Source organism: Haemaphysalis longicornis, unplaced genomic scaffold, assembly GCF_048455015.1.
Source record: "Haemaphysalis longicornis isolate Haplotype H1 unplaced genomic scaffold, Haemaphysalis longicornis Haplotype H1 scaffold_2, whole genome shotgun sequence".
Taxonomy (NCBI): Eukaryota; Metazoa; Arthropoda; class Arachnida; order Ixodida; family Ixodidae; genus Haemaphysalis; species Haemaphysalis longicornis.
This window is the reverse complement of record NW_027526295.1, coordinates 66,853,817-66,874,993: the sequence shown is the minus strand read 5'-3', so window position 1 is coordinate 66,874,993 and position 21,177 is coordinate 66,853,817. Positions and strand designations below refer to the sequence as shown.

The following is a 21,177-nucleotide window of genomic DNA, read 5'->3' as shown; positions in this document are numbered from 1 at the left end:
GCCCTGGCTACCGGGACCTCCGTGCCCAGTACCTGCCACCGCACATCAGCACTCTGCATCAATGGACCACCCTCAACAACAACAGCCGCGACACCCTGCTCTCCCTCTGGGCGTTCGCTCACGAGGCAGGCATCAATCGCCGCATGTGATTGCAAATGTATACCATGTACACGCATGTGTGTACGCACTTCTTTCTCTTCTTTCTTTGTTTCTGTCTTTTCTCCGACACCCTTCTTCCCCCCCTATTAGGCCAAAGAGCCATTCCACAATAAAGACTTTTCATTCATTCAACCCGCACCAAAAATGCGAAAATTTCAGTGGCAAAGTAGGGGCGCGGATAATATGCAGGGTTGCTACTTTAGTGCAGCTTCACGGCAATGCGTGTTATGCCGTGACGCTGCACAGCGTGTTGTGCCGTGAAGATGACCTTGTGAACAACAGTGAGGACTGCAACTCAAGTGATAGCACTAGCGAGAGAAGTGACACTGAGTGAATTGAGACTTTCGCCTTGGAGTCAGAGTATTCTACTTGCTAAATATACACTTTTTCTGTCTACATAGTATGTGATGTGTTGCTTGAGCAGTGGCTTTGGTGCAGCCTTTCCTGTATCAAATGTGCGGGCATTACGCGAGGATTTTTTTTTTTGCTTTTCTGGCGGGCTGAAAGTGGGCATGCGAATTATATGCAGGGGAGGGTTATACGCGTGAAAATACGGTACACCAACTAGCCTCCTACTGTCAAGCTCATTTCCTTCCAATCCACCCCTTAACAAAAGAGCTAGTTTGGGCCTGTCACTATGAAGCAAGGGAACCCACACAGGGTGCTAACTTCCAAGAGTTATGTTACGAGAACGTTTTCCAACGTAAAATTCGTAAAAATCTTAAAGCATGCACAATCTGACACATGTGCTCACACACACTTGATCACTTGATATCCGACACAGGAAATCAAGCCCTTTCCTCAATGTGCTACATAAGCAGTGCTGACACAATGGTCCTAGGACTGCATTGCCTTAAGGGGGGACGAGGGTCTTAAAACTAACTTTTTTATTTATGGGTAGAAACTTATGAAAATTTGCACACTGATGTGCTTTTCTCTGTAGATTTCAAATATGCAATTATATTTGAGCTGGTGCTGTTAGTTCAAAAGTTATCATACAAAGTCTAAACCGCAATTAGGTAATTTCTTACGCAGCTTTAATGAACTTTCGCATTGCATTTTGTCGCTTTTAATTACATGAATGGATAGCCAGAGAGTTCCCATACCCGATGACATTCTTCGTTTTTCTCTAAAGTCACGGCATCCTAAAAAAATATGTCAAGTACAAAAAATGGCAGTATTGGATATTTTGGCTCATCAAAATAACTGCAAGTCATCATTTATGCGTAGCCTAAACAGAAAAACTAAGAATGTCATCGGCTGCCTCAGGCTGTACTGAAAAAAATGGTACCAAGATTGACCTTATGAAGCAAAAATAAGTTTCCAAAAAGCTGCGTAAGGCTGAGGGAAGTGACCAAAAATATGAAACTGAGAAAACTGCATTTGAAGTTTGGCCATGTGTTATGAGATGAACCATCAGTAGTGTAGCTTCAAAATTTCCCAGTAACAAAGACATGTTCTTCCCATTTTCAAATCTGTCTTTGGATTCCAAAAATGTCAACTAGAACTGGAGATACAAAAGGCCAAGTAACGGACCCCAACAGGAATTTAGCAAAATTTATCGACTTCGAATCTGTTGGCATTTTGTTAGCGTTGTGAAATCTGGTGGTGTCTTGCTGGCGTCGTGAAAACTGCAACAGTCCTTCGTGAAGTGCCATCATCTATTACAGTGCACTGTGGTACCCAGAATATTGTGTACGGCAAAAGTGTGAGGGTGAAACTTGCTTTAGGTGCCCCCCTTTTTTGTTCTTTGGTGAGGCTATTTCATTCGCGGTTTTTATGCTGGAAGTTTGAGAGGATACAGGGGTGGGACACTGCGCAGTGCGTTTTCCGCAAATGCATCATGTTGTTGGCCCTCAAAAGAGTCTTTTGGGGAAAATAAATGTAGCTGGAAGGCAAACTTTCTTGGCCTCAGGGGATAAACCCATAGACGCCTTTTTCCTTCAAGCCGTGCATGGTGCGGCTATCTCCATCGGACATCACGGTTGTGTACTGCAGCCCATTCTTGGAGAGCGAGCGCTTGAACATTATCAGGGCTGCCTCTACCTCCATGCGTCCTGCACCACAGTCAATGTTTCGCTGACACTCATGGTCTGCCAGCCAATCTTCGTAGCCCTCATCTGAAGCTTTGGGTCTGATGGTGCAACCTAAGCAAAAGTTAGAGAGGACTACATGATCAATCACCAAGCCGGTGTACACTCCAATGATGCAGCCCACTCCAATGTGTGACAACCGTCCCTTTGTCATCCACGTGCCATCAAACATATCATCTATGTTGTTTGGCGGCTGACCAAGGTGTACAAGTCCTTGATGGCACGCACACTATCAGCTTCAGAGGCTGCTGCAGTGTCCTCGCAAACCTGAACCACTTTCCTCAAGTGCGCTTGGAATGTCTTGTGGTGCAGGCCTCTGTGGGACAAGTTCATACCAGCACAAAAATCTGAAAGAGCAGTCACCCCCTTCCCCATGCTTTGAATACTTTTCAAAGCCCTCATATTCACTTCAAAAAGAGTGACATTGCCAGATCCTTCGGTCCTTGGCGAGGAAAAACGTTCCACACGGTGTTCACAAATCGAGCACGTCACCTCGAGCTTCACGGCGAGGCCGTACTGCCGGTCAGGCTTCCTCAAATCCGGCGCCGCCAGCCCGCACTTGCCGCACCTGACGTGCGCGAAAAGGTCCTTCACCATTGCAAAATCCACTAAGACAAAATCTGTGCCGGATTCTTCCTCTGAGTGCGCCAAATCCACTTCAAGGAGGTCGAATTTCCGCTGCGTTGCTGACTTAGTCTCCGTTCCGCGCTTGACCTCGTCCGCGTGTTCCGTACGCGCGGCGATCTCCTCCGCCGTGTAATACCTCGTGTCAAGCCGGCAGGACGTGCTTGGACCAGGTATGGATTCCGGAGGTGGTTGGTCAGGCGATGGGGCAGGCGAGGCAATACGAGGCGGCGAACGATTCTCATCCGGCGGAGTCGAGCGGCCCGAAGTCGCACCACGCGACCTTGGGATAGGCGGACGACGCTTTCGCTTCCCGTGCGCATGAAGGGTCGTCTTCTTCAAACGTACGTCTCCTGGCATCATTCACGAAAGTACGCGATGGAAGAATTAGAAGAAACTGTAAAAAAAAACTGCTCTAAGCGAGCGCTGCGCCAGAAGAGCGGACTCCGTCAGACGCGCGTAGCAGACGCCATGATGGCGACCGCCATGACAGCAGTCGCGCCGACCAATGGGAGGGGTCGTATGGCGAACTCAAACCGCGCGCGCCCGCTCTAGTCAATCAGCGGCCGAGAAGGTGCCTTCGGAAAACTGGCAAGGCCGGTCGTTCTACTCAAGCGACGCCATTTTGAGATATCGCAAAATGCGCACAAAGAAACAAGCTTCAAAACAAGACCAAGATGGCGGCGATCGGTCGGCTGCTTCGCCCGCGGGGCGCGCGGGAATTTGAAGCAACTTTTGCCCAATTCTGGGCATTTCGTGGCCCTCGAGGCGTTTCAAAACATGATTTTAGAGTATTTCCCGATGGAATTTCGCGTTGATATTTTGAAGGCAGGTGCTTGAAGGTACAATAATTCCAAAAATTGGATTTTCTCAAAATCGATATTTTGGCCATTTTTGACCATTCTAAGACCCGCGTCCCCCCTTAATGACCATCTCAGGGAGCACAGCAGCAAAGTAAAGAACGGATCAAGAGGATGGATGGTGATATGCTGCAAGAAATGTGCCTGCAGTCCTCTGTACGATAAGTGCACAATTGTGGCCAAACAAAAAAAAATCAACTCGTGCATGAGGTAGCAGAGGCCCAGGTGAAGAGCCAATGCGTCAGTGCCACTTCTGCAGCACCATCAAGGAAAGAGCTTGGTTTTCTGTGTTGGATATCACGCGCTTGAGTGTGCGTGAGCATGTGCGTCGGATTTTGCAAGTATGTTATAGAAAACCTCCTCGTGATAAAACCACCAGAACTTAGAGGCATTCCTTTACCTGAACTGGTGCAGATGAGTGCACTGTCATGCAGGCCAACACATAGCAAAGGAACATATGCTGCACTGCTTGCATCAGCGCAGACAGTGCAAGTAAAAACTGTTCCCTCACTCGTTTTTTCCAGTGTCGGTGCTGCAAAATATTTTCCACCCTTTAAAGTAACGCAGTGTCAGTAACGAGAGAAAAGAAGTGGCACACATTGCACAAACCAATAAAATAGGCGACGGGCTGGGAGTGAGGATAAGAAGAGGAGGAAGAAACGCACTTGGCCTGGTCGACGGCCCCGTTGGAGACCTCGCCCGTGAGGTCCATCATGACGAAGAGCAGGGCGCGCAGGAAGACGTACTGGTGGGCCAGCACCCAGCGCAGGGGCAGCCGCTCCACCATGCACTTGATGGCGAAGCAGCCGCCCGACTTGGCGTACCAGGCCCGCTCGTAGCACAGCGCCACCAGCCGCTCCTGCAGGTACTCCACAAAGGGCAGCTGGCAGGCCCGCTCGCGCGACCGCACCACCGTCGCCGTGTTCTCCACAATCAGCAGCAGGGCCAGCTGGCCCACCTGCACATATTAGGGGGGACCATCGGGTCAGTTGGGAAGAGGGCTTCTTGTCCGCCACCCGAGGTGAGCTCCCAACGTGCAACATTGCTCCAAATCGCATTTGGAGCAATATTCGGAGCAGGAAAGTGTTGGTTTTGGAGCAGAAAAATACAAATTTGGAACGGGTTACGGGAAATAAGTACCTCCATTTTGGAGCACTTCAATGCAAAAGATGCACAAAAAAATTTAACGTCAGTGCAGATACACTTTAGCTTCGGTGGACAAGGAACTGCAAAAGTGACCAATGAATTCTGCAGAAACCCAGAAGGAGTGGTGTATCTGTGCCAACCTGCAAAGCAGGTTCATGAAACTGCTTAAAGTATGTACAATATCAAAGAAAGAAAGAAAAAAGGAATTGTATAAAAACTGCAAACGATACTTTTATTTGTACTCGAAAGTGCCCTTATAAATCACCAGCCCTACCATAATTGCATACCAAATAGCCACCTGAGCAGCATATGGCTACACGAGACACAAAAAAGATGAAACTATTCTTCAATACCACTGGAAGCTAACTAGCAGCAGATACAACTACTGCAGACATAATTGCAGACACTGAATGGCTGCTCTGCAGGCCATTCAGACCTGCACGGTTAACCCCCGATGGCCGATCAGTTGCCGGACGACACAGGGCACACTAGCGAGCCCAACTACTGTATCTGCACAATTCTAACGCACACCGTTTTTTTTTTAAAGACGGTAGTCTTTCTTGGACTACTTCAACACAAAAATTTTGGTCTGTCTGTCTGTATGTCTGTCCGTCCGTCTGTCACTCAATTCAGCCAACCGGCCAAAGTAAGACGTTATCTGCGCAATAGTCTTATACCCACAGCCAATTCTAAACATCCAAGTATGACATAAATGCTTTGCCTTTGGCATTTTACAGTTCACCAAGCTATAGAAGTGCCTGCTCAAGGGTTCTTGATCGCCTGCTAGTTTTGTGCAATGTGTCGCCTACTAAGCTCATGCTGTCACTGCCAGGGCACTTGCTATGTGCCGCCGTAGCAGCTCGTTTGCATGGGAAAATGATTCGCACCCGCTCCACTCGCGTCCATGGGCACATATACGGCAAGCAGCTTTCGTTACTGCAACCGCCAGGCACTCTGTCCCTTTGTGGTGCACTTGGCTGTCACGTCAACAAACGTTTATGTTGTCGCCTATGAGATGCGCGCAGTACGTTTACAGCAGCACCAAGAGCACTATGCCACAGACGCATCTGAGCAGATAGCTGAAGATGCTTATCGAGATTAGGTAGTTGGAGATAGATGTATTGGTGAGCTCGTTAGTGCCTGTTATCAAGTATTTGCCATTTTCCCATGCTCAGCAGTACAGGGGTAACTGCACTCATTCTAAAGTCAAATCATTATTCAACCAGTCTCTGTGCTTCTGCCATTTGTACGCAAAATGGGTACATATTAACAACATTTCATTCAAGCGAGCTCTGCTACTGCTAAAGAGGCAGTGCGTTGAACAGCACTCCACCACACAGTGTAGTGACGTCCAAAAGGAGAATGTTTTCATCGGATACACCGGTGGCCCGTCAAGCACTTTCCTGCACTGGAGTCCCTTCATGCACTTTGGAGTGACCAGTTTCGGCATAGGTACAGTGAACTAAAAGAGGCAAAGGCGGCATACATGGAGGAAAGAAAGCTTTTCTTCCCTCCATAGGGTTGTCTGCATGACTGGATTGTACTGGCTGACGTACAGGCGTCAGGTTGACAACACATCCTTTAGTCTTCGTTGAAGTTAGCGAAACAAATTTTGCACCTAGCCCGGCCTCTTGGTGCAGCGTGGCGCAATTTAAACGAATTTCATGATCTTGGCGCAGCTCGGCTCAAAAATATGAAACTGTATTGAAATGGCACAATTAACACAGCTGTTGCACCCCTGCTCAAGCCACAGAGGGGCCATCTATGTGAGTTGAATTGTGCATCGAGATCGCTGTCACAGAAGTGACATAGAAAGGGAGCCATACAGCCCGTTGCCCAATCATTGCACTGGTCACGAGACGACTCCCCCGAAACTGAGTTTGCTAGCTCCCCCGTGCCTGTGCAGCCCTGCTTTGTTCTTTCGTCCATTCATTATCACCCTCAACACACTACCCCTGCCGACATCAGGCCAAGGTAAGGCCGTGAACCGGCCAATTTCCTCTTCCCCCCTTGGTGTTGAGCGACACGTGCCTTGCAGAGCTCCTTCTCCTCGTGGGCCATGATGGCAGCGATGGCGTCCACCAGCACTCCGGGGTCCAGGCCCTGGGTTGGGGGCCTCCGCAGGGGCCCCGCTTGCTGGGCCACTGCCACCAGCGTGTACTGGTGCACCACCGACACCAGGAAGGGCAGCACCTCGCTGTGCAGCTCCTTGATGGCCGCCGACGCTGTATAAGGAAGGGAGGATCAGAAGGCACAACAAGGGACGGGGGGGCAGAGGAGGAGGAGGCTCACCAAACATGCCGGTGAGGGCCATCCGGTGGATGTTGCGCGTCTCTGCATCAGGGCACTTGTATGGGCAGCTCTGCACCTGTGCTATCTCGCCCGTGGCAAAGCTGCAATGGGAAGATAGGGGGGGAGATGTTTGTGCCTTGCAAGAGAGAAGTATGACCGGGCCAGCTTTTATCCCCTGACAGGAGCCACAAAGATGGCGCTAAACAAAATGAAACCTCCCACCGTCAAGTTGGGAAACATTTCGGCCACCCCCGTAACGGACGGCTGCATTCAACCTGGCCCATTACAGCCCAATCAAGGGCCAATGCCAGCGTAGACATGTTGGGCATCCTCGATTTACCAGACGTGGACGATCCGCGGGCAGTCCGAGGACTGTGTTTGGACTGGGAGTCCCGTACGAATACATGGGAAAATCGAGCGCCGGATCACGTCTCGGGCAGTCCGCGGACGATCCGGGACTGATAATCAAGGACGCCCGTTGGCAACAGACATCCCCCTTCCCGTACGAGAGGGAGCGGGGCCCACCTGGGGTGCGAGAAGAGCTGCAGCAGGGAGTGGCGGTCGTCGTCCAGCTGCAGGTTGGCCACCAGGAAGCCGCGGATGATCTCCCAGCACTGGCGGCGGTAGAAGACGTCCGTGCCGCTCACCTTGAGGGCGTTGAAGGCCGTCTCGACCAGGCGGTCCACGGGCAGCGCCACGGGGCTCTTGTGGTCCTGGAAGTGGACCGTGATGCAGGGCCCCGCCTGGGCGTCCCCGCGGTCGCAGTGGTCCAGCCGCTGGGGCTCCATGAGCATCTTGCGGTTGCCGCCGCCGAACTTGCCCAGCACGCGGAAGGCCACCTGGGCGATGCTGTCGGTGGGGTTGCGCAGGGTGCGCCACAGGGCCTGCATCAGCTCGGCGCGCACGGGCTGGATGTGCTCGTACAGGAAGTCCGGCTGCAGGTTGTCCACGCACAGCTCCAGCGTGCGCAGCCCCTGGCTGATGAGCGTCTGCGAGCCGTTCAGCGCCGACACCAGCGGGTCCATCAGCATGGGCAGGTAGGGCAGCAGCGAGCTCAGCCGCACGGGCACCGTCAGGCACAGCTCCACAAACAGGTCCTTCATGTGCTGCTTGTGCAGGCCGCTCTGCAGGCCGTTCAGACCTGCACGGTTCACCCCCGGTGGCCGATCAGTTGCCGGACGACACGGGGCACACTAGTGAGCGCAACTACTGTATCTGCACGGTTCTAACGCACACCTTTTTTTTTTAAAGACGATAGTCTTTCTTGGGCTACTTGAACAGGAAAATTTTGGTCTGTCTGTCTGTCCGTATGTCACTCGATTCAGCCAGCCGGCCAAAGTGAGGCGTTACCTGCGCAAGTCTTACATCATCATCATCATCACCATCACCAGCCTATCTACGTCCACTGCATGGCAAAGGCCTCTCCCATCAATCTCCAATTACCCCGGTCCTGTGCTAACTGCGACCAATTCCCCGATCTCATCTGCCCATCTAACTTTCTGCCATACCCTGCCACGTTTGCCTTCTCTAGGGATCCACTCTGTTACCCTTAGTGGCCAACGGGTATCTTGCCTTCGCATTACATGCCCTTCCCACGTCCATTTCTTCTTCTTAATTTCTACTAATATGTCCTTAACACGCATTTGTTCCCTGACCCACTCCGATCTCTTCTTGTCCCTTAATGTTACACCTACCATCTTCGGTTCCATTGCTACCCTGGTGTAGTAATGGCCACAACCTCCCATGAATACGCCAATTAATAGTCATATACTCACAGCCAAATCTAAACGTCTAAGTCTGGTGTTGATGTTCATACTTGTCAACATTGTTTAACAAGAACAAGACATTACGCAAATATAAGGCCGAAAATCAATACATTAGTGATATTTGCAGTGTTCCTTTATTAAAAAATTTACGGATGCTTGCTTTTAGAGATAGCAAAAAAAATACTACATCAACTGCAGAAAACGGTCGCCTGCCATTGCCCACGCTACCTGGCGGATTCCTAAAAAAATCACACGGCAACAGCAACGAGAAGTTTCACTAGATAGGTTCTGCGTTCCGCTTGGAACGCTCGTGGGGTGGGGCAACGTGGTTCTATAAACGTTGTAGTCGGGTGCCTCGATTCACGCGCGTCTCCGCTGTAGGGCAGTGCTGGCATCGAGGCACCCGACTGGCAGCAGCGGAACTCCGGCCAGTCCGCGGCGGAACGCGGAGTGACCAAGCCTCTAGAATGTTATCTTGGAAGGAACGAGACGAGATAGGAACAGCATGAGTGGTGAGCAGGAAAGAGAAGGAATGCAGTTACTTGTCACAGCGGCAGTCGACTATCGTCTTGCATCAACATTTGCAACGAAAGGAGCAGATACACAGCCAATTTTTTTTTTGCTATAAACAGCAAAAGAAGCTGAATATGTGGATTTCAAAAAAATGATGCTTTGGTAATTTTTTGGAAGTTTAAAGCCGCATCCCCCCTTAAATATGTTCTTAGCCCACCTGTCACGTGAGCCCATCTACTAGGCCGGCACTGACTCATGCCCCCGATAATAAGACCCCCAGATCATATGACACTTTCGCGCAGCCCCTTGAAAGTCATATTATCGGGGTTCCACTGTATATCCAGTTTCGACTGCATTGCAAATTATCAGCATATTGAGCTACTTCGCGATCTCTTTGGAGCTGAATATATTCGCGTTTGACGGTATTTACAGCTCGCTTCAGCCCCTCCCTCTGAAATTCAGGCATAACACTACAACCCTAAACACACAACTCTGCGCAAGCTGAGTACAGCATTGCTTGGGAAGGAGGGGGAGGAGGAGGAGGAGGTGACAGCCTACCCTGCAGCAGGGTGGGCAGCAGGGGCAGGAACTCCTGGTACAGCAGGTCGTGGCTGCCCCCTCCGATGGAGCGGAACAGCGCCCGCAGCAGCAGGAAGTAGTTGTACGGCTCCTTGGCGCTCAGCGCCAGCTCCATCGACCGGTTCACGATGCGGTGCAGGTGGGGCTGCACCAGGGGCACCGTGAGGGGAGCACTGCCTACACCCACACACACACACAGTACACTGCGTGTGGACCAAAACAGCTCCCCAGTTCCGTGCCAGCAATGAGCATCGGTAGCCTTCACCCAATGTGAGCCCATTTTGGTCCCTTCCTAAACTGGACACCGTGAATCGATTTTGCCGGAGTGCATGCCCTCATAGAAACAGATCTCTCCTGTCCTTTATGCCCACAAAACCGCACATCCTTTACACAGAGCGTTCAATACTGCTGCCACAGACACACACACACACACAGAGGCAAAACAAGAATGCTCAAACCGCAGAAATTTAAACATCCCAATGCTAAAAATGAACATTCAGTAAAAAAGAATGTGCACGCAATACGGAGCACAAATTATTAGGGGTGTGCGAATATCAATTTTTTAATTTCGAAGCGAATTCGAATAATAAAAACAAAGTTCGAATCGAATCGAATATTTTTCGAATATTTTTCGAATACGAATACTTATTATTTTTTGTAAAATTAAAGTTTTCACCATCCAGACTCACAAAAACTGCAACTTTATTGCACAACAAATCATACAAAGTAAAATTAGAAATTACACAATACCATTGCACTCAACAGGTTAAGGTCTGTACTCACTTAAATGTTAACATGGAGCTCCACATATTCGGGGAGCAGTGACAACCTCCTGCTCGTCACGACTCCACCAGATACCGAAAGTAGCCGCTCACTTGAGACACTAGTGGCTGGCATGCCCGAGCCCGTGCACATTGCCGCGCGCTGATACAGTAAAATCTCGATGATACTAATCTTGCGGGACCGCGAAAAATATTCGTATCATCCGGAATTCGTATGAACCAACACAGACCAAAAAATTGAGAGCTGAAAAAAGTTTTCGTTTATTTCTTCTCTTACTTTCGCGTGAAGAAATTCGTGATTTCTTCTGCTTTTTTTAACCCCCATGTCGCAAAGCAGTCCTTTCTGGAGCACGTAAAGCTTCGCGCTCGTCTCCTCAATCGCTGTGCCCAAGTTCGCTACACGCCGCAACAGTCAAGCGTGAACTGCATGGTGCGTTTTTGCACGTGATTTGCTCGCCTCGGCTCTGCGAGCGCTGTATTTTCACGCCCGCATCGACGATTTCACGCCCGCGGTAGCGCCTACCTCGGTCAGAAAATGACGCACGACGCGCGCGGCAGAATGGAGGAGCCTGACTACTTGCGTTGAGATCGAGACAGCCGGCTTGGCTCCGCCGGAGATGGTTAGGCTTAGCACCCCGGCAAATATTTTACGGGCGCTTTCTAGAGGCGCGGATGATGTTTTATAGTACTGTTTGCGCATGCATTATCAGCTCCTTTACCGCACAAGCAACTTCGTGTCTCCCTTGAGCCGCATTTTAAAGAGCGGTTAGAAACGGTCGCTCGAACGCCCGCGCCACTTCGCGGCTGGAGCCGACGCCATGTTGACGCAGCCGGCCGCGCCGCGCGCAGCGTGGGGGTGGTTTCCCGGCGGTGTCAGCGCGCGTTTGGCGTGCGCACAGCGTTTTCGCGAGCAGAAAACAACAACACCGATACAGTCTGCGAAAGCACGCACCGTTCGCCGTGTATATGCTTCGCCACTTTGCTGCTGAGACACGCTCTGAATTTATTTATTTTTTTAAGTTTTGGGTGGTTCGAATATTTCGAACCATAAAAGTGTCATTCGAATCGAATCGAATACCAAAAAATTCGAATCGAATATTCGAAGTTTCGAATATTCACACACCCCTACAAATTATGCATCATGCTTCTGAGTAATTTGATTTCACAGTTAAATACCTAGAATTCAAATTCTTAAAGGAGTACTGACAAAATTCTGGTGTTACATTTCTTTCGCTGCCATGGGTGCCTAGCAGCCCAGTCATCACAGAATGGCACTTTAGATGGTCAACCGCAGTGCAAATATTTACCGTATTTACTCGTATAATGATCGCACTTTTTTTCCAAAAAATGTGATGCAAATTTAGGGGTGCGTTCATTACGTGGGGTATATTTTTCGCGAAAAACTTTTGAGCTCAGAAAACGCAAGCAAGTTGCGGATCAGAATTTTTACGATAGGTCTCATGAACATAATAAACATAATAAAAACATAACAAAAACTCCTCATACCACCGCCAACCGCTCTGCAAAGTGATGCAAAATGCAGTGTTTTCATGAATTCCAGAATGCACAGAAACGAGTTTCCCGCGAGGTGATAACAGGGCAACCAATAAGTAGCTGCTGCTGTCGCAGTGCGGGACATCAAAACAGACATGGGGGCCGACGCAGCAAGCAGAGCGCATTTTTTTCTTTGTCTTGTGAGTACATTATGTGCACTTAGTGAGAGTTTCTTCCTCATCAATATTGAACGCATGCTTGCCGATATCGCTAATATCAGCAAATCTGCGGCAATAACGTAGCCATGTCTACTTTGAAAGGAAAGGAAACAGAGGTAAGCATGATCATCATTATCAGCTAGACTTGGCACACATATGACATACTGCTGCGGCAAGTTCAGGGTGCATTCATTGTGCGGGAAATTAAAAAAGTCAAATTTTGGTGACAAACTTCAAGGGTGCGATCATTACGCAAGTGCGATCATTATGCGAGTAAATACGGTATTTACAGCCGCGTTTATTCGTGTCAGTTTCGGCTTCGTTTAAACTAACACCGAGGCGGCCGCCATGACAGGACGGCCCTCTTGACGTCACTGATTGATTGTGGGGTTTAACGCACCGACACTACACAGGCGATGAGGCGTGCCGTAGTGGAGGGCTCCGGAATTGATTCTGACCACCTGGGGATCTTTAACGGCCGCCGAAATCTCGAAACATACGGGCTATTTTACTTTTCACCTCCATCAGAAAATTGGCCACCGCGGCCGGGAAACAAACCTGTGCCCCTGGGCTCAGCAGCACAATGCCATAGACACTGAGCAACCGTGGCGGCTCTCTTGACGTCACTGTTCTCATCGCGCCACAGCTGGTCTGGACGCACGCACAAGAGAGAGCAAGTGCACCCAGACCGGCTGTGACCCCACACACCAGGCAGCATGATGTCAGTCCCAAAATGTGAGGTGGTACGCAAGGCAGAGCAGCGGGCGCCGACAGCAGCCAGCACCTTGGCTACGTCACTCAACGTGCCATGCCGGTGCCAATGTCAAAAGGGTATCCGTCCTGAGCTCTCTGGTGCGTGCAAAGGTTAAAATTGATTCAAAAAATGTAATACTGAATGGTTAATGTTGAAACCTTCTGGGAGATATCTCCATATACACAGAAAGTATTTTACATAGTTATTACAGCTTTGACATTTCGTGCTAGTACTCGCACAGGCCAAGCACATACTACAGCTACCACTGTATCATAAAGCCTGGTGCCGCATGTGTAAAAATTACCAGATAGTACACCACTCACCTGACGCAACGCCTATTTATGATGATTGTGACACAACGCAATGAAACAGCAAATCTAAATCATGCCCCCATTTTTTCCAACCAAGGGCTTTCCCGTGCCTACTGTCTCTTCTAAGTTAACCAGCATTTCTCAAATCTAAACACTGCCACAAAGCATAGTCACCACTGCATGTGTGTAGAAGAAACCTACATAGATTATGCCGTTATTTGCTTGTTTGCAAAAGACAGAAGTGGGAAGAGACTTCGTGCCTGCAACGAACGTGTAATACATACTGGGTATGTCATGTCGGTACAACATGTCATAAAACACTGTTTTTGAGGAGAATTAGTGCAATGAGGGGCCCTGCCCTGAAAACCATCCTTTCCTGCCCCTTTTCTCCCAAGGCACTATCACACGTCAAAGGAGAACGAGGTTCCACTGTATCTCCTCAGCCTCCCTAGTCCCCTGTCAAATAAATATGAGTGCAGGCAGCGAAATGCGAGTGCCGTGCTGACCTTACCTCTAACAACAAACTTGCAAGGGCACGGAGCTATGCAAAAATGGAGGACAGAACGATTGGTTGCAGCCAGTTATATTGATTTGTAATGGTCGAGAAGAACTCCAGAGAATGTCCACCGGCTGCTGTTCTTCCACTGATGGCCTAATCCTTCTCTTTACTCTTGCACTCCATGAGCCTTCTGTTTTATTCTGGATCACTACAAGCTAAGATGAATGCGTGCCTGCATGAAGACTGTGTCTCACGAAGGAAAAGGTAACGACATGCACAGGGACTACGCTTAACTGCTGCAACACAAGAGTCATCCACATCCAAGTCGATCCATTTGATGTGCACCGCCAATGCCAGTCTCACTCAAAGGCAAACAACTCCCTACAAATAGGGGTAAGCCAAGCATGCTTCTTGAAGGGTCAGCATTCAATCGTACAAAAAAGAAAAAGAAAATGCTGCTTGCTTGACAGATGCAAAACATGGCCTGACAAACGACCCGTTCCCAGTTGCACCCCAGTGGGTGTTTTCTGGCACCCACCTTGAGCATGAGCTCGTTCTCAGCAGCAAACAGGGACACGGAGCCGAAGACGAGCTTGAACAGCTTCAGGTACAGGTTGGACTTGTCCGGGTTGGCTGCATAAGTACATGGAGAGAAGCAAATGGCGGGGTGAAGGGTCAGCAACCCGTCCATCGTGGTGCCACCTAGCACTCCTCCTCCCCCAAATCGTACCTCCCATCTCCTCCATGCGCTCCAGCAGGTACTCCACCAGGATGGTGGCGAAGATGGGCGACGTGGCACGGTTGGCCAGGAAGAAGTTGGCCACAATCTGCACGCACCAGCGCCACGCAGGCCGGGTCAGGAGAGGGCTCCGCTCACCAGAACGGCTCAATACGCACCAATTGCAAAACTCATTACAGGCGCTACATATCACAAAGCAGTCCGCAGTTGTCCCTCCTGCCCCTGGGGGGTGCAAACAAGGTAAGCATGGAGCAAGTAGACTTCCTGTATTAGCTTCGCCAGAGTTGCGCGTCTCATTTCCACGACCTGTCCCACCACCGCGCGCTAGCCTAAAGGACTATGCCCGCCACTGCAACTGGAAGAGCCACCCACATACGTGATGGGTGGCTTTTCCGCACAACTTTGGAACTCAAGATGGTGGATGGGTGCTCCCCTAGGGAAGATATATACAGGAACTCTAGGGGCATTGGACAGCCTGCCAACTGTCAAGAGAAAGTTATTATAAAGTTCAAGCGCATGCAGCTGCTGCTGTAGGTCATAAAGGAAAAAAAAATATTGAAACGTAAGTAAACATTGTCTAATTCAATGTGTCATCATTTGAAAATTCGGGTTTGTTTTATGAAGTTGTGTTAAGAAGTAAATATTTAGCAAGGTTCAGTTTTTGCCACACCAGGTGCCGCACTGATACGCTTTCCCCTCCACTACAACGAATGGCTCGGATTTTGAAGCGGAGTTTCACAACTGGTGCATATTTAAAAACTCCGCCGCTCCCGTCTCAACGTGACCGGACACCAGGCAAGCCACTCACCTGAAGCGCCGAGTTCTTGTTCAGCCGCTCGACCACATACTGCACACACGGGGGAGAGGGAAAAAGTTTCATTCAAGCATTCTCAAAGCGTGCTCAAAGTCGCTTTTGATAAACAACTCCAGGCCCTGTTAGGGAAAGCGAACTTTTGAGCCTCGAGCTAGCAAAGGGTAGCACAAGGGAACTTATGTTCCTTCATTACTGTCACGGCACGCAAGTCGCACCTGATCGACCTTTTCACTGGCATCACTGGCCGGGAGCTTCATATTTCACCCAAGTGGAGTTTTGTTAAAGGAGCACTGACACCAATTTTAGGCGTTAATATTATTTCACAGTTCGCTTCCTTCACTCAACAAAATACCCTGGCTGAAATATGAACGGCCTGCAACGCGAAGAACATAGTTCAATTGGATCTCATTTATCGCGCTGGCGGAGCAGCGCGCGGAGCGGCACTCAGCAAATGGACATCAGCGTGACATCACTCCCAGAGAGGAAAAAAGTGACGCAACAGCGCTCGTCAAAAGCTCCTGACGTCACTTCACGCGTGCGGCCCCACGAGCGGCGAGCGGGCGCAACATCTTCTCAAGCGGGCGCTGGTGACATCCGCACAAAGCGGTGAGGTCAGGCAGGGAGTCTGTCATATGCGCCGTTCGGGATGAAAGCGCGGGAATTTGAAACAAACGATTTTCAGGCCGTTCAATGTGATTAACTATCGCACACTGAAGTATTTGAAGTGCTGTTTCAGGTTCGCCAGACCATTAAGCATCGATAAAAGCAATAAAAGTGTAACATAAAATTTTCGTGTAAGTGCTCCTTTAAGAACATGAGTGCCCCGTCGGGAACTGATCTCGTTGTCAACAGGCCTGTCCTTTCAAGTGCACAAAGCCAGAGCACAATGTTGAATTAGGAATACCAAGCCATTCAAATAGATAAGGCAGAGTAACCTCCCTACACATAAAACATTGAGGCACTCTGACTTAGCACGGATAGTCCACGGTAGTCCGAGGAGTGATTCCCCATGCCATAAAAATATATGTGAAAAACAAATGCCAGACTGCTTCTTGGGGAATCCACAGCGAGTCTGGGACTGGTAATGGCAAGGACCTCCCATTACGTGAACTGGCATTTTGTACTCCTATGTGCTCATAACCTCGAAAACCACCTAGAAAGTTCCTTGCTTATAAGTAACAATAATGAGAGCAAAAACAAACTCTTCGTGGTTATAAAGGAGGTTTTCACAAATCCAAACATTGCCCACATGTTCCCAGCTAAGGCACAATCTAGCCACGCCAAGGCAAATGCACCCCAGGAGGTGCCCACCTACCTCAATGGTGGTGGAGAAGACCTCCCTGAAGGTGGCCTGGCTCATCATGGTAAACTGCAAGGACATTCGCACAAAGCGGGCTCAGGATGGTTCCCCACTGTGCCCACCGGCCCACACTGCTACCACACCAGCCTACTACAGTCAAAGAGCTTTGCCGTAAGCCCAAAATCAGTCAACGAGCCAACAAAGAGCAAACAAAAAGGGAGTGCATGAGCAGAGTGCGGCACTCTTGTCCCTCCACCATTCGACGACATTCCTGGAAAGGGATGCGGCAGCTCATGCAGCAGCCTGAGCTCACGTGTGCCGGGCGTCTGCTTCTGGGATTGCAGCCTGCACTTCCGTAAGCCCAAGACACAGAGCTATCCGCAAGAGGTTACCACTTGAGGCAAAGAAACTTTCTGGCTCTACGTCTCAAGATGTCTTGCAAGGAAATGGTCATCCACAGGCAGCTCCAGACGAACTTGTTTCCGCCTGGCATATCAATCATACACCCAACTCTACACACATACAACTGTAAATTCTGTCTAGAGCCATGCACTCTCTGTCACATAGTGTGGTACCGAAGAACCCCTCGTTGGCCCAAATCCCAATCTTTCAGTAGAGCAGTGGGAGGGTCCGATGGCCCTCCCACTTCTTTAGTTTTTTTTTTTTTTTTTTTGTGATTTCAAATATCGAATTAGTTTTGATGTGAGGTCATTAGTTCCCGAGATAATTAAAAATGTTCCTTGATTGTTCTTGAGGACAATGGGAGAAAATCTGTTCAACAAAAAATTACCACAAAGGCATGAATAGATACCCAAAATTGTGGGGAACGAAGTATGGGAAGCAGTTTTTTTTGTTTTGCGATCGCATAAAAGTTTACATCAATTCTAACTTCTAGGTTTGAAGTACTCCTGCTAACCAATTAAAAATAGTGCAAATTAAACAACTACTGAAACACAAAGTGCAAAATCTGCTTTCCTTATTGGATCGCTCAAACATTCAGCTTCACAGTGCAAAAGAAATGATCTTCCTAGCTTTACCACATGTTGGGATGTACCTCTTAAAAATTTCCTGTCACTCTGATGCCACTTGTGGCGAAGAAGTGGGGAATTATTAATTTTTTTTATAATTTTTGTGTTGAAATTGGAAGTACGTGGTACTGTTCCGAAATTTTCAGTGGAAAAACTGTGCTAATCAAGAGAAAAATTATACCTAAAAAATGCTTTTTTGGGGCAATTTTTCGGTCCCAAAGACCCATGTGCCCCCTTCAAATGAATGCAATGAATGCCTTTCTTTCACTGCCAACCTCCGTGACTCAGCCTCCAGACCAGGAAGTGAATGCACTTTACTATTAGGTGCGACTCATGAACGTGTTTATGGCACCTGAGATGCCTTAGAATCAATAACCATTTCACAGGCGCCAATTTTGCTGCTCATCAGCATGCATCATCAGCCCTGTCAGAACCGCCACAACAGAGAGTTGCTACAAGTGCGCAACCTTGCTTTCACCCTGTACCCAGGCACAGAATATCAACAATGCGGTGCCTATTTTAGTACGACTTCCTGCAAGCAGACGATCCCAAAAATGCCATCTTCCCCAGAATATGCAACACTCCTAAAGAAAACGAACTTCCACCCCAGAAAAGCCGAGGAAGCTGTTCACACTCCTTCACCCTCAACACTGCTTGACACCCCCTCCCAGTGCTCAAAAGGACAGTGGTGCCATGGGTACCAGGCCACACGAGACAATTTCCAGTCTCGGACTTACTGTGTCCGTGGGTAGCCCAAGGATTCTCCATACTGTAGAAGTACACGTACAAAAGAAATGCCCACTTGTTTCTCACGAAGTCGCTGGCGAGTCTGAGACTGATGATCTAAGAGCCCCACTGACGGGTGTACGAGAAAAATGTCAGCAACACAAATGTAGCCTTACGGTCGCATTGTGCCACTTCCAAGCCCTTCTCGGAAGCATTCGGCCAACAGGGCGTTCCCTACTTTTGGTGGTCATGGACAAATCGACCTTTCGCCGCCAATAATGGCTGGTCGCTCCGCTTGTGGGTTTCCTTCCTTGACAAATTTGACAAAAAAGCTGCGTATAGTTCTTGTTGTAAAATATCTTCGAACCTCTTGTGGGATGTCATGTGGTTCAGATCAGTAATGCAATAAAGGGGAGACGAAGGACTGATATACACAAGTGTGTAGCACTTTCGTGCTTTTTGTAAGCTTGGTGGAACAAGACGCTCGCTGATAAGGATGCCTGGGTTTGCCTCTCATTCTCAAGCACCACTAGATGCCAAAGCGCGGTTTTCCCACAGCCCTCACCTCGTAGCTGCTACTAGAACCTGCGAATGCATTTTTTTTTTTTTTTTCGCTTTGGGAACCAACGGTGAGAAAACTCACCACTCCGCCGAAGTGGTCAAGCACCTCCTTCTCCTCCTTGGAGCGGACGGCCGACTGGATGGCGGCGCTGCGGGTGTGGGCGGCCCCAACTCCCCCAGCACCCCCGCCGGCCACCCCACCCGCTGCCCCCCCAGTACCCCCCACCGTGGGGGGCAGGGTGTACACGTCCAGGGCCTGCAGGGCGTACTTCACCAGCCGGATGAACACCAGCGTCTCCTTGGGCTGGAACTGCTTCTCCTCCAGGGGCCCTGCACGGGCAAGAGCGGAAAGTTTACGGCCCTTACCGTCAACAAAGAGGTACAGGTGCCGTCAAAACTAATAGGAGCACAGTGTCGTAAATTTACAGGAATTCCTTCTTCCGGAAACTGCTTGGCTGCATTGGTGTGCGTTTAAGCACAACGCAAGTTTGGATTAGTCGGCACATTAACATAACAATGAAGAACTGAACACAAGACATGGACACACATCTCTCCACTTCCCCTCTTTTGTCTCCATCTCCTGCGAAGTTTTTCACTGGGAAGTGCCTCAGTAATCTCTGCCAAGTTTTGTCGGCGTAGCTTCCTTCCGGACCACTAACTTTATAATTACAGTCGAATCCCGCTACAACGAAATTGACGGGACGTGCGAAAAATTTCGTTGAAGCGAAAATTCGTTGAGGCGAAATCTGCCCCAACACACCACGGAAAGGCCAGAAAAATAGCCCCGTACGTTTCCGCAACATTGGCAGCATAATACAATGTTTAGAAAAAGGATTGACGCGCAAGAACTCATGTTTATTTGTATAACAAACATACCAATGGTTATCTGTTTTTTCACCACCCAAAGAACGCGTTACGGAGGGGGGTGAAGATATGCAGGCGCAAAACGTATCGCTGTACAACAAGGCGTGCCCACCGATCTGATTACTTGCAGATAACTGCTAGGCCGTCGGAAGCACCCCTCTCGCTTGTGGCAGGAGCAGTGCCATTATCTTATCCTCCGACAGGGCACGGCAGCTACTGACCTTGGCCGGCAAGACGCGCGCGCTTGCATTTAACATGACCGCGCGCCCGCGACTAAGATAGGATGACTAGGCTTCAAGACCAAACACGCAAACATGACTTTTGCTCTTGGCTATGAAGAATGGTTGAAGGAAAACAGCAAGGACAGCTGCTCACAACGCATACATGACGGCGCCGCGCCAGCAGCGGAGCACATTAATGCAATTTCAACTGGATACGGATTGGCTGTAGCTCTGGGGCTCCGCCTTGGCGAAGCGGGCCTGCGCCTCGTGTAAAGACGGCCAGCCACATCGTTATCACCATGAAGCAATGGCGTGCACCTATGAGTTATTTTTTGTTTTGTTTTGGGTGGCGGTGTGGTCACAACGCGCATGTTTTCGGTGAAACTAAGCGTCCTGAATGTATAAAAAGTTACAGATGGCTGGCGCTATGCTTATTTTATTGTAAAATAATTGTTCGAACGCAGCCCAAACCATCTAAAATTTCGTTGAAGCGAAAGCAAGCCAGACAAATGGTTCGTTGTGGCGAGGACTTTGTTGCATTGACTTCTATGGCTAGCTGACGGGGAATTGGAAATATTTCGTTGAAGCGGAAATTTCGTTGAAGCGGCGTTCGTTGTAGCGGGGTTCGACTGTACAAAAAAAGTTGCTTCAATGAGCTTGTCCCCTTATATTTTATAAAAAAAAAAGTTTCAAGGACCCCCGTACCCCTTTGAAGTGCACAATGCTGCCAGAAATGAGACCAATACCTTTGAAAGCCCCCCTGCAATGATTTGTGACGAGGGAAAGTGCTCCTTTACTTGCACATGCCGCAAGTGTAAGCAAGAGTGAATTCTG

The 21,177-nt window shown here is 49.3% G+C and overlaps 1 protein-coding gene across 6 annotated transcripts in view; it reads right to left on the bottom strand.

Moving 5' to 3' along the window:
• Positions 1 to 21,177, bottom strand: part of LOC144168958 (transformation/transcription domain-associated protein-like) — a 137,810-nt gene that overhangs the window by 49,143 nt on the left and 67,490 nt on the right. For all 6 annotated transcript variants that reach the window (XM_077697953.1, XM_077697957.1, XM_077697955.1 and 3 more), the window contains exons 16-25: positions 19,341 to 19,588; positions 16,959 to 17,012; positions 15,638 to 15,676; positions 14,821 to 14,917; positions 14,629 to 14,723; positions 10,012 to 10,177; positions 7,700 to 8,315; positions 7,175 to 7,275; positions 6,914 to 7,107; positions 4,402 to 4,694 (exon numbers count right to left, since the gene is read on the bottom strand). In XM_077697953.1, the coding sequence (XP_077554079.1) occupies positions 4,402 to 4,694; positions 6,914 to 7,107; positions 7,175 to 7,275; positions 7,700 to 8,315; positions 10,012 to 10,177; positions 14,629 to 14,723; positions 14,821 to 14,917; positions 15,638 to 15,676; positions 16,959 to 17,012; positions 19,341 to 19,588 (1,903 nt within the window). The remainder of the gene's footprint in view (positions 1 to 4,401; positions 4,695 to 6,913; positions 7,108 to 7,174; positions 7,276 to 7,699; positions 8,316 to 10,011; positions 10,178 to 14,628; positions 14,724 to 14,820; positions 14,918 to 15,637; positions 15,677 to 16,958; positions 17,013 to 19,340; positions 19,589 to 21,177) is intronic.